Source organism: Abrus precatorius, unplaced genomic scaffold (assembly GCF_003935025.1).
Source record: "Abrus precatorius isolate BTA unplaced genomic scaffold, Abrus_2018 Scaffold2, whole genome shotgun sequence".
Lineage (NCBI taxonomy): Eukaryota > Viridiplantae > Streptophyta > Magnoliopsida > Fabales > Fabaceae > Abrus > Abrus precatorius.
The window spans coordinates 20,222,982-20,237,272 of NW_020874362.1; the positions used below are offsets into that span (position 1 = coordinate 20,222,982).

Below are 14,291 nucleotides of genomic sequence, written 5' to 3' on the forward strand. Positions count from 1 at the left end.
TTTCAGAAAAATCATCAGAGGAGTCCTGTAAAGCAAAAACTATATTTTGATCTGCTTCTTATTCTGAGTATTATGATTCAATGTCTTCTTCAGTTAGTTTAAGAGAATTGAACAAATTTTATGCTTTAGAATCTTTATTTGGGCTTTTTTTTTTTTTTTGTAAAATAACCTTTTTTCCCACATATAAAGCATTTGGTACTCTTGTTCTTTCCTTTTTTTTGGATTTCTTTTTGAAGAACTTCATCATCTTTTTCTTCTTTTCGGAAAATTTCTTTATCTTTCCCTTTTTCTTAGAGGAACAGACACATTTTTTGTCTTTGCATCCAATTTCTAAGAAACTTTTCTTACAAGCTTTGGAGAATTTTGATCTTTGATTCATCATGTCTGTAAAATATAAATGTTTCCTGCATAATTTGTCCAGAGCTTCGAGAGTTATTTGAAGAATTTATCCTAGACTCATACTGATTAAATCTCTTCCTTGAGCGGCTATCATCTTGTGAATTTCTGGCTGTAGCTCTTGAGGAAGTGAAGCAACATAAGTATTCTTAAGACTAGTATTGTTGTATCTGTTGAGAAGGTAGAAGCTTTCCACCATTCTCTTATGATGTTTATTCATATGGCTTTTCTTAAGAAAACAACATTTCATTTCAAAGTAATCTTGCCTTACTTTTTTATCGTAGAGATCCATATCTCCCACAAATTCTTGGTGAATAGCTCCAAGGACTGAACAAGTGTCAGGGAGTTGGTGAAATTGATCTTGTTTTACTCTTCCAAGGTTGTGATACCATTCTTTTAAAGTTCCTGTCATTCTGCAACATAACTCTTCAACAACTTTGTAAGGATCTACATTTGTTCTCATGAATCTAGTGTTTAGCCAGGCTTTGAAATCAAGTAATCTCTTTTTCCAGTGTTGAGATAGAACATCATCAAAAGTAAAGTAAGGACCTCCATTAAGTTTGGTTCCTTTCTTTCCTCTTTTTTCTTCTTCGTCATCTTCTTTTGGAGAATCATAGAATAAGCTTCTAGCATTACTGGATCCAATAGTATTGACCATCAGTACTCCAGTAATATCAATAAGGTCTTACTTTGATGTTTCAGTAGAAAGTGTTTGGCTCAGAAACTAGTAAGGGAAAGTGACCAAGTAGTGCTTAGATCTCTCAAATAGGACAAGAGAGAACTAGAGCTTAAAACTCTTAGTAGAGAATGAGAATTTGCTTATTCAACTTGATGCTAAAATGAGGAGTACAATGGGGTATTTATAGTATTACAAGGATGGTTCTAGAACATAGATTATTTTATAGTAGATATTAAATAAGATAATTCTAAATTAGAGATGTTTCTAGAGAATGGATAAGTCTAGAGTAAGGATATTTCTAGACTAAGGATGTTTCTATATATTGGGCCATATTGTTAGGAATGTTTCTAGATATTAGGTCATACTCCCCTGGTTGGAAAAGACTCGTCCTTGAGTCTAAGTATTATCTTCATAGTAAGGCGATAGATCTGCAACGTTGAATGTAGCAGAAACTTCGTATGACTCAGGTAGTTCTATCTTATAAGCATTGTCATTGATCTTCTGTACTACTCGGAATGGTCCATCTGCTCTTAGAGACAATTTAGCATTTTGCCGCTTTGGAAATCTATCCTTCCGCAGATGAATCCATACCAAATCTCTTTCTTTGAAAATAGCATGTCTCTGATGCTTATCTCGTTGAGTTTTATACTTGGTATTTTGCTTCTCAATTTGTGCTCAAACTTGCTCATGAAGCTTCTTAATCTCCTTTGCTCTTTGGTCAGCATCGACACTAAACTGGTTATTAGTAGGAATAGGGATCAAGTCCAATGGGCTAAGAGGTCTAGTACTATACACGACCTCAAATGGACATTTTCCAGTAGCAGGATTACTGGAATTGTTGTAGGCGAATGCAACTTGGGGTAAGATAAGATCCCATTATCGAAGATTCTTCTAAACAAAGCTTCATAGTACATTTCCCAGAAGTCTATTTATTGCCTCTGTTTGTCCGTCAGTCTGGGGGTGGCTAGCACTGCTAAACTGTAGTTTAGTGCCCATCTTCTTCCATAGAGTCCTCCAAAAATGGCTTAAGAATTTAACGTCTCTATCCGAAGTGATGATTTTGGGAATTCCATGCAGTCAAACAATCTCCTTGAAGAATAGATCGGCAATGTGAACAACATCATTAGTCTTTTGGCAAGGTATGAAATGGGTCATTCTAGAGAACCAATCCACGACCACCATTACTGAGTCCTTTTGTCGTTGTGTACGAGGTAATCCTAACAAAAAATCCATGCCGATATCCTCCCATGGTGCAACTAGTACTGGAAGAGGTAGGTATAGCCCAGTGTTTTGGCTTGTGGACTTGGCAAGGTGACATATTCGACACCTTTGAATGTGATAAATAACATCCCTTTCAAGTCTCGGCCAATAGAAGTTTTCTTTGATTAAGGTTATTGTCTTGTCTCGTCCAAAGTGTCCGGCTAATCCTCCGTCATGTGCTTCCCAAATGATTGCTTCTCTTAAGGAGCATTGGGGAATACACAAGACATTATTTTTGAATAGGAATCCTTGTTGTTGATGGTAATGTTGGAAAGGTTGATTTTCTGTAGAGCTCCAAATGTTTTGGAAATCTAGATCATCTTGATACAATTCCATAATAATTTCAAAACCTACTACCTTCATCTGCATTGTAGATAGTAATGCACGTTGTTGACTTAGCGCATCTGCTACACTATTTTGAACCCCCGACTTGTGTTTAAGCAGAAACAGATAGGCTTGAAGGAACTCACTCCAAGATGCATGTCTATGACTGATCTTTTGTTGAGAATTCAAGTGTTTCAAGGCTTCATAATCTGTATAAAGGATGAATTCTTTAGGAAGCAGATAGTGACCCCAATGTTGTAGTGCTCTCACAACAACGTAGAATTCCTTGTCATAGGTGGAGTATTTGAGTTTAGCATCATTTAGCTTCTCGCTAAAGAAAGTTATAGGCTTTCCTTCTTGACTGAGAACGGCACCAATGCCGCTATTAGAAGTATCACAGCTTACTTCGAACACCTGATCAAATTTAGGAAGTGCTAAAACTAGAGCTTTAGTTAGTCGTTTCTTCAACTCATCAAAACTATTTTGAGTGCGTTTTGACCATTGAAATTTATCTCTTTTAATACAATCTGTAAGCGGGGCAGCAATGGAGCTAAAATTCTTTATGAATCTTCGATAGAACGAGGCTAATCCATGAAAGCTCCGTACTTCTTTCACAGAGTTAGGGGTAGGCCAGCTGATGATTGCTTCAACCTTGCTAGGATCAACCTTGACACCTTCACCCGTAATGATGTAGCCCAGAAAATTTACTTCATTGGTCAAGAAGGTGCACTTTTTGAGGTTGGCATACAACTTTTCTCCTGGAGAACGCCCAACACTTGGTGAATATGGTCTAGGTGTTCTCCTTTGCTTTTGCTATAGATTAAAATATCGTCGAAATAAACAACTACAAACTTTCCAATGAAAGGGCGTAGTACCTGATTCATCAAGCACATAAAGGTGCTAGGTGCATTGGATAAGCCAAATGGCATGACAGTCCACTCATATAGCCCATCTCTTGTCTTGAAAGCGGTCTTCCACTCATCACCAAGACGTAGTCTAATCTGATTATAGCCACTGCGAAGGTTAATCTTCGAGAATATGACTGCACCATGTAGTTGGTCTAGCATATCATCGAGTTGTGGAATCAGGAATCGATACTTTATGGTAATCTTATTCACGGCTCGACTATCCATGCACATTCTCCAACTTCTAACTTTCTTAGGCACCAATATGATAGGGACTGCACATGGACTGACACTCTCCTGGATCAATCCTTTTTTGAGAAGATCCTCCACTTGACGTTGTACTTCAGCATATTCATGTGGGCTCATCCTATAAGCAGGTTTGTTTGGGATAACAGCTCCTGGGATGAAGTCGATGGCATGTTGGGTGTCCCTTATAGGTGGTAAACTAGGAGGAATTTCTTCAGGTACCACATTTGGGTATTTTGCAAAGAGCTTTTCTATTTCTTGTGGAATAAGTGTTCCAATGTTTTGTTCGACCATGAGTAATAAGCTTGTTGATTGAGATTCTTCTCGCGTCATCTTAAGCTGTGGTTTAGAGATTAGGGATACGAGTGGTTTGGCTTTGCGTAAGGTCGGGTTGACTTCTTCTGGACCCAATAGAGTCAACTTGATTCTCACTCCATCTTTGACGAATGAGTAGTATTCTTAAACCCATCATATATAATCTTTTGATCGTATTGCCATGGACGTCCCAATAAGAGGTGACAGGCATCCATGGGAAGGACGTCACACCAAACTTCATCTTGATATTTTTTTTCGATTGAGAAAGCAACTAGGCAACGTTGACTAACCTTGACTTCACTATCCTTATTCAGCCATTGTAGCTTGTAGGGATGTGGATGATTCTCAGTAAGAAGCTTCAATTTCTCCACCATGTAGCTAGACACAACGTTTTCACAACTTCCACTATCAATGATGACATCACAAATTTTACCTTGAGTGGTGCATCGAGTGTGGAATATATTGTGTCTCATCCATGGCTCTTCTCTAACGGCTGCTATGTGAAGACTGCGTCTAACCACTAAGGCTTCTCCATGATCTGCTGGGGTCAACTCTTCATCAAACACTGGAAGACTGTTGAAATCATTTTGGTAGAATTCAGGTTCTTCTTCAGATGCTTCGTAGGGCTCTCCTTTAATGATAGTGACAACTCTTCGATTGGGACAGTCGGAAGCAATGTGCCCATAACCCTGACATTTGAAGCATTTGGACGATTTGGATTGGGTTGGTTGTTTGGGGCTAGTGTCTTTAACAGGGTTGGAAAAGGTTTTGTTTGGAGCTGTAGGTTGCGATGGTTGAGCTTTGCAAGGGGTAAAAGGGCTTCTTGAGGATGATGGTTGGAAAATTGATCTTTTAGGGAGTTGCTTTTTGACTCAAATGACTAACTTGATGACATCATCTAGGGTCCAATATTGTTGTAGTTAGACAAGTTGGGAAATTTTAGGATTTAGCCCTCCAAGAAATCTAGCAATTGTTTGTTCTTCCTTCTCTTGTATATCACATTTCATCATCAACAACTCAAATTTTCTAGTACACTCCTCTACTATCTTAGAATCCTAACGTAAATTATGGAGCTTAATAAAATTATCTTGATAGTAGTGGTTAGGAAGAAACTTACGTGAGTTCTTTTTTCATTTTCTCCCATGTCTTTATCTTGCTTCTGCCTTCCCGCTCACGTTTCTTCTTTATATTTTCCCACCAAATGGATGCATGCTTCTTCAGTTTAACAGCAATGATCTTGACTTTTTGTTCCTCCGGAATATCTTTTAATTCAAACACACGCTCCACTGTCTGTAACCAATCCACAAATTCATCTAGTTGTAGTCTCCCCTCAAATTCAGGAATGTCTATCTTGATGTTGTCGAAGTAACCTCGAGTGCTCTTTCTTCGTGGGTGACTGGTGTTAGACGAAGAGTCACTTTCTTCAGAATCATTTTCTGAATTGGAGTTCCTTCGACGATTGAGTAGAGCTTGTTGTTCCTCCACAATTTCTTATAGTTCTTGAATTTGTCGGCGTAACTCGTCCATCTCGATCTCTTGAGCATTCCTTCGGTTTTGGCGTCTTGGTGGCATTTTGTTGTATGGGTGGGAATAAAATTATGAAAAGGTTTGGGATAATATGTGGCACAACAATGTTGAATGTGTGGTGCTCACGCGACTGATGATGTCACTGTCTTCAACCTCTCCCGAGCACGTCTACGATGTTGGCTTGTTAAGAAATGACTCAAAATGCTTCTTAAGAGTGATCGAAACTAATTTAAGTAAGGAAAGAAGCGAAGAGAATTTAGGTCAATTCTAAACGACCAAGAGCGTAGGAAGCTGGGAACCTGACTCTTGATACCAAATGGCTCATAAACCAATAAGGGAAAGTGACCAAGTAGTGCTTAGATCTCTCAAATAGGACAAGAGAGAACTAGAGCTTAAAACTCTTAGTGGAGAATGAGAATTTGCTTATTCAACTTGATGCTAAAATGAGGAGTACAATGGGGTATTTATAGTATTACAAGGATGGTTCTAGAACATAGATTATTTTATAGTAGATATTAAATAAGATAATTCTAGATTAGAGATGTTTCTAGAGAATGGATAAGTCTAGAGTAAGGATATTTCTAGACTAAGGATGTTTCTATATATTGGGTCATATTGTTAGGAATGTTTCTTGATATTGGGCCATATTGGGCCAGTGTTTATAGCGATTCCTCAGAATCACTATATGAATCAGAGTTAATGCTGGCTAGATCATTCATAAAGGTTTTATTTTTCAGAAATATCAGGAGATTTCTTCAGATGACGTTGAAGAATACTCATTATTTGAGACTGAAGAATTTTCTGATTCACTTGAATAGTCATTATTTCTTATGATAAGAGAACCTTGGAAAGGCATATTTTCATCACTAGGTTTGGATGATCGTTTAGGGGGTGGAGATGAGTCATTAGAAGATAAACTCAAGTTTGTTGTCTTGGCAGCAGTATCAGAAGAAGAGATACTCATCTTCCCTTTTCCTTTAGAACTTTTGGGTATAGGCACATGTTTGGGTCTATATGCTAAAAGGAGAGAGTAAGAAGGGGCAGTAAATGTTTCTCTAGAATAGAAAGGAAATGGGTTAAAAGGAGAGAAATAGCTTAAAGATACCAGAGGTAGTACTAAGAAAAGATTTAACTCATATTCTCTATTTTACTGTTTAACAGAGATGAGTTCATCCATTTCTTGGATATGTTCTTTCAACTTTCTAATCTCCTTATCCTTCTTGTGATATTCTCCTATGGTGTGCACCTGGCATCACTTCTTGTAAAGCTGGAATCAAACCCTGCAATAAAACACGAAATTCATTTTAGTCCTTAATAGAATAAAAATCATGCAATTTAGTCCCTAACTGATTTATTATTCATGCAATTAAGTCCCTGTCAATTCTAAGTAATGAGTAAATTCATCCTACATAGATATTTACCCTCCTGGAAAGAACCTCTGGTGCTATATAAGCTGGAGTTCCAACAATTGATTTGAGTCGTGAATGAAGCAAAGATGACTAAACCACAAATAACAAACATCCAAAAATATAAAGGCTAAAGAATATATTATTAGAACATAGAAACTAGATGTTATTCAATCTAATACCTTGGAATAGCCAAAGTCACAAATTTTCAAGCGGGGTGCAGGGCTTACATCTAAGAGGGTATTTTCTAGCCTCAAATCTTTGTGGCATATTTGCTGCAAAAGAAGACTAAAAGCATAGGTTCTCACTTTGTACAGTTCTGAGTACAGGAAGTCCAATAATTTTTCAAGAACTTGAGCATGATTATACCATGGCATGACAGTAATGGACACTAGAAATCAGTTGTTGAAAGAAATATCTAGCTTGAACAGTCAAAGGGGAAAATAAGTGAGATATGGCTACAATATTAATGGCACTAAAACTAAAAGAGTGAGATAAACTAGAAAATTCAAAGATCAACCTCATCTTCATTGAACTGTCCAGCATTGTATATCCTCTCAAATAGCTCTTCTCCAACTACATACTTCATTACTATTGCTAAATGAGTGAGGTCAAAACCACCTGCAAAATCAAAGCCCTATTGAAATGAGCTCAAATAATTAGTTATATAGAGTATTCAATACAAAGTGATCCAACAGGTAAGCAAATAAAGTCCTTGCCTCCTTGAAACGAATTATATTGGGGTGACAAAGAGACCTGTGGTTGATAATCTCGCGAGCCACATTCTCATCAATTTGAAAATGGAAAACACGAAAAAAGCATAAAATTGAATGTAAAACTTAATTGTTTGCATTGACAAAGAAACAATTATCAAAAAATTCAACAATATTTTGCAATTTTAAACTAATTTACTAAATAAACAATGAAAGTCATGCACGCACATGGAAATATAGGTTAAACCATGCAGAAAGGGACCACTTTCATTAACATTATCTTCTTTAATTTTAAAAACCAAAAAGTAGTAAGAAACATAAGGGGACCACTGTCTACCAGGGACCACTTCCTACCATCCTTTGTTTTCTCGATAACAAACAAAAAGCATTTTTCAATAACCACATTCACACTAATTAAGGAGAAAGAAAACAACTACGGTTCGTCGTCCCAAAAATATTGAACACTTAGGGTTTGTCGTCTCCAAAATATTGAACAATTAGGGTTCTTCGTCTCCAAACCAAAAAAATTACTCAATGAATTAAGAATTTTTTTTTTATCGAATTCTTCATCTGTTGGCCCTTCTTCCACTACAACAAACTTCAATCTTTAAATATTTCACCCCTAAACACAACTACGAACAAGAATTTGAGCGAGATTTTGTGTGGACTTAGGGTAGGGTTCTTCGACAACAATGAGGAAATATGTGATTCAATTTGAGTAAAAGGGGTTTCAATGACAACAACACAATTTTGCAATTATTTGTGCCACGTCAGCTTTTAAAAATGACGTTGTTGCTATCAAGTGGAATTCTGATATAGCACTTAACGTGACAGTTCAGTCTTCTGTGAAAGTTTCTTAACGAGGTCTGATGTCAGGGACTAAAATTCATGATGGAAAAGAAAGTTGGAGACTAACGTGATATTTTAAATGTTTCAGGGACTAAAATGTTAGACTCAAACTCTCTCAGGGACTAAAGTGAGGGTTTAGTCAATAAACAATCTTTCAAACTCTTTCTGACCAATCGCAATCCCAATCTCCAATAATGTGAAACTCTATCATGCAGTAATCTAAAACTCTATCATAAAGTGGGGACTTGTCATCATGGAAAAAAAATTAGAAGAGAAAAAATTTAATTTAAATTGATGATAAAATAAAAAAATTATATATGAAATTATTTATTATTTTTATAATTAAATTAAATTATATATTATTATTATTATTATTATTATTATTAGTCAAATAACCATAGCATTATTCTTTTAACAGTAACAAACTTTCTTCTAGTTCTGAAACTACCCATTCATCACGTGACACGTAGTCAACGGTCCCACCACTATGTCCCCCGCAGTGTTATATGTTTTTTTGCTATTCCCGTGCCGTAACCGACCTTGTCTTCTTTTCAGGGTCAACTCAACTGATCACCTTGTCTGCACCACCCGTTGACCGTAATTGCCACTCACTCGGTTTCTTTAGCTTCAATATATTATTAAATATTTGTTATTTCAAAAAAAATTTACAATAATATCTCATTTATTGATATTTGTTTAAATATCCAAATAATTTTACAATTATATACTGAATTTTGAATAAAAATATGTTTATTGTAATAATTTTATAATCAACAATTTTCAAAGTATGCATTACTTTAAAATAATAACGGTAAGGCCGAAAAGAGTAGTTTATTTTAACTTCAATTTGTTGGATAAATTATTAAATACAAAAGGAGTATTTTATAACCTCCCAAACAAGGAGAATGTGATCTAATATTATTTTCATTATATCATATTATTAAATAGTTATAAATTTAAAAAAGTTACATATTTTCTTACACAATTTTAAATTTTTATTATATTAATTTATATATTTTGTCACTCTAATTATAACTTAAAATTAATATGATATTTTTTAAGCATAAAAACAAATCCTACTAATTTCTTAACTGTCTGTCTTCTATCCTTAAGTAGTCAGGGCAATGATTAAAAAAAATAAAATTGTCCTCCATAGTTCTTAGGAAAAATCAAGAAACCTATATTTTTTTTTCTTACAAAAAGGTCGTTTCCGCTTTTTATACACAATTTCATTTTTTTAATATTTAAAAGTGTTCAACTTCTATAATTATTAAATGCTCAAATTTTAGAGTTAAATTTTCAACGGGTAATTTATCCAAAGTAAACTGAAACAGGCAATATCCCCTGTCACCGTTATTTTACTATATATCTTCCTCACTTTTCTTCCTTTCTCGACGACCTTGTTTTTGGCTCACCAACTATTTCCTAGCTCTTCAAACGCCAAAGTTTCTGGGCTTATTCATCAACAAAACCCAAACAATCAATGCCTTCTTCATCATCATCATCATTTGTGTTTATCTTCCTCTGTTTCTTTGCAACCCCTGCACTTTCCGACCCAAGAGCCCAAAAAGCAGCTCAATTATGCACCAACAGAACTGTTCCATCACTTTCTCAACGCCAAGTTTTCATCGCAAACTTTCTAGCCGCCATGGACGCGTTGACCCCTCTCACCACAACGCAGAGACACGGCGCCGTAATTAATGGCTCCCAAAACGCCACCGTTTATGCCTTCGGCGAGTGCATGAGAGACCTTTCTCAATCGGACTGCAACATATGCCTCGCACAGTGCAAGACACAGCTTCTCAGTTGCTTACCGTTTCAAAAAGGGACACGTGGCGGTAGACTCTTCTTCGACGGGTGCTATCTCAGGTACGATGATTACAACTTCTTCAACGAGAGTTTAAGTAACCAAGACACCACCGTGTGTAACGGAAGTAATAACACCGATGTTTATGAAGCCAATGCTTTGGAGTTAGTCAGAAACATGAGCAAGTTGGCGCCCAAAAACGATGGTTTTTTTGTGGGGTTGGTGAGTAGAAAGAATGTGACTGTTTATGGGTTGGCTCAATGTTGGGAATTTGTGAGGGGTAGTGACTGCCAGAAATGTTTGGCAGATGCTGTAACTAAGATTGTTTCGTGTAAAACAAAAGAAGAAGGGAGGGCACTGAATGCTGGTTGTTACTTGAGATATTCCTCACAGAAGTTTTATAACAATTCAAGCGATGTTGCTGTTGCTGGAAATCGTGGTGAGTTATACTCTGATTTTCGCTATGCAACCAAATATGAAGTATTTTAGGTATATATGTGTTAATGATTTTGTTCTATTAGGTGGCAATTTCAGGTGGTGCTTTAGTCCTTGATGTGTGTGTTTTTGTTTGATATGGAATTTAAGTTTCTTATTATTAATTTGACAATGGGAATTATTGTGATAAAACACTACAAAAGACCATTTTTCTGAGGAAATGTTTCATTACTTTAAAGCTGTATTACTGTGTGTGTTAGGACACCGGAGTTTGGCTAAAATTCTGGCTGCTTGTTCTGCTGCCTTCGCTATTCTGCTGGTTGTTGTGACAGTTGCTTTCTTTATAAAAAAGAATGTGATGAGAAGGAGAAGAGGTATATCAATATTTGATATTTAGATTTAGGAATGATAGATTATTAAAATTCTAAATGCTGAAGATTGTTCAAAATTGTAATATTGTTGTTACATCAGAAAGAAGACAGTTTGGTGCACTTTTGGACACGGTGAATAAGTCCAAGCTAAATGTGTCATATGAGATTCTTGAGAAAGCAACAAATTACTTCAATGATGACAATAAACTAGGACAAGGGGGATCAGGTTCTGTTTATAAAGTATGTGTCTTTTGACCTCATGTCTTAATTTGGGCAATCTAATTGTTGCTTACATTTTATTTTCCTTGCTATATTTTTTTATTTCCATAAAGGGAATTATGCCAGATGGAAAAACCGTGGCCATAAAAAGGCTTAGCTTTAACACAGCACAATGGGCAGATCATTTCTTCAATGAGGTCAATTTGATAAGTGGCATTAACCACAAAAATCTTGTGAAGCTTTTGGGGTGCAGCATTACAGGACCCGAAAGCCTTCTTGTTTATGAATACGTGCCTAATCAAAGCCTCCATAATCACCTTTCTGGTTGTAACTTTATATCTGATATCCAATCTTAAACAATTTTCCCTTTAAATAAATTTTACTTATTATGTTTCTTTTGAACTGCTCCAGTTAGAAGGGTTTCTCAGCTGCTGACTTGGGAAATCAGGGAGAAGATCATATTAGGAATTGCAGAGGGAATGGCATATCTTCATGAGGAATCACCTGTGAGAATCATTCATAGAGACATAAAGTTAAGCAACATTCTGCTTGAGGAGGACTTCACACCCAAGATTGCTGATTTTGGACTTGCTAGATTATTTCCAGAAGACAAGTCTCACATTAGCACGGCTATTGCCGGCACACTGTAAGCGAATGACACTTTTCACATCAATGTATATCTTGCATAGGCCTTAAATAACTGGAAGGTGAATTTTCGTTAATCAAAATACTGGCTGCTTTCTTTTAATTACTGTTTTATTACTTACTAGCTTTGTGAAAGACCAAATACTCACTATGTTTGGTGACAACGCCTAGGTTAGTTATATTCTTCAATGAAGTTTGTGATCTATTCTGCGTTGTATTATGATAATTCCTTTGTCTACATGACAAGGTTGTTTCTTTCCATAAAAACTCTTAATCTTCTTTCCATCACTACTATGCAGTGTGTCTAAGCAATCGTGTACTACAGTCCAAATATTCATATATGATTGACAGGCACTTCGATATTGTGTTAAAAAAAAAAATTAAATTAAAATTAACCCTTCTTTTCATTTCTTGATTATATAAAATTAAAGCACAGTTCATATTTTATTCCTGCACGATTCTCTTACAGTTCATTTTATGTTCATATGTAGGGGTTATATGGCTCCAGAGTATGTAGTTGGTGGGAAGTTGAGTGAGAAAGCAGATGTTTACAGTTTTGGAGTTCTAGTTGTTGAAATTGTATCCGGCAAAAGAAACAGTTCTTTTGTTATGAATTCATCATCTCTCCTGCAAACGGTAACTGTTTTTATCTGGCATGTTACTACTACGAACTAATTCATTTGGAGGTGCTATTTAACAAGACAAGCATTCTCACAGTTCTTAGAACTTTACCTGGCTGATGATCATTTCTCTGTTATTTTTCTGCAAGGTTTGGAATCTTTATGGATCAAATAGGCTATCTGAAATTGTTGATCCAACCCTAGAGGGTGATTGTCCTGCAGAGGAAGCATGCCAAGTGCTTCAGATAGGGTTGCTTTGTGCACAAGCATCTGCAGAATTGAGGCCATCAATGTCAGTAGTCGTTCAAATGGTTAATAACAATCATGAAATTCCTCAGCCAACACAGCCACCATTTATTAACTCTGGTAGTTCAGATCTCAGCAAATCTGGTTTACCTGGATATAATTTTCAGACTGGATCGAACACCCAATCTTCAAGGGACACCATCACTGAAAGTCTGATTGAGCCTAGATGAGTTATTACCTTATACAATTTTTCTCCTGAAACATTTTTATGCACACACGTTTAGGGATTGTGTGCATCCCTAAGTGCCCTTATTTTCTTCTTTTGCTCTCAGTTGAGCAATTTAGAGCCATCGAAAACTTTGTCAATATAATTTTTCTGCGTTTTCAATATATGGCATATAGGTTTTATTAATCAAAGTTTGTTATACTTTAAGCTTTACTCTAAATAGGCCTGACCTATAACATAATTATTAGGTCTGAGCCTGACCTGTTATCTGTTAAAGGCTTTATTTTAGAGCTTGAAGTCTGTTAACAATGTCTATTAAATTAATATTAATAAAAATATAAATATTTTATTATTAAATTAGTTTATATATTTTTTTTAATTTCTATCTATATTTTTAATAATTATTAAATAATTATAATAATATTTATATAATTTTATAAATAATTTTTAAAATATTATTTAAGTATTAATTATAAATATTTTATATTAATAAAATTTATATTTATATTTTTTTATTTATTTTTAAAATTATATAAATAGTAAATATTTTAGTTTTATTTTAAAAACATATTTTGTTTATTTGAAGACATCTTATATTTAATAAATAAAGTTATAGTAAATACATAAAATTGATAAAAAAAAAAAACATTCACACAATTTGTTGAATCAATTAAAAGAAAATTATATGTTTTAAAAAAAATAAATTTAAACTTACTGCAATATATGTATATATATATATAATGACAATAATAACAACTATTAAATTAAAAAAATAATTACAAAAAATAACACTTATAAAATTTATTGAATCAACTAAAAAAAATATTATATTTTAAAAAGTAAATAAATATCGTCATTATAAAAATTGTAGATGATAAATACTTATATTATAAAATTTATAGATATAGAAAAATAATATATGAGCATAGGAAGAATTATTAAAATTTATATTTAAATTAAAATAACTTATATTTCTAAATTTTTATCTTAATTAAAAAATATGTGATAAAACTTAATATAAAAATTTAAACTTAATGTACTATATATATATATATATATAATGAAAACAATAATAACTATTAAATTAAAAAATAATTACAAA

The 14,291-nt window shown here is 34.6% G+C and overlaps 1 protein-coding gene and 1 pseudogene across 1 annotated transcript; one reads left to right on the forward strand and one right to left on the reverse strand.

The window, feature by feature from the left end:
- Positions 1-6,394: 6,394 nt before the first annotated feature.
- LOC113859586 lies at positions 6,395-8,176 on the reverse strand (annotated as a pseudogene).
- Positions 8,177-10,013: 1,837 nt separating this feature from the next.
- Positions 10,014-13,469, forward strand: LOC113858908 (cysteine-rich receptor-like protein kinase 3). Its single transcript, XM_027491702.1, has 7 exons — positions 10,014-10,866; positions 11,123-11,236; positions 11,334-11,473; positions 11,566-11,776; positions 11,864-12,098; positions 12,589-12,733; positions 12,867-13,469. Exons 1-7 carry the CDS (start codon positions 10,104-10,106, stop codon positions 13,191-13,193), a joined length of 1,935 nt encoding a protein of 644 aa, XP_027347503.1. The 5' UTR covers positions 10,014-10,103; the 3' UTR covers positions 13,194-13,469.
- Positions 13,470-14,291: the final 822 nt, after the last annotated feature.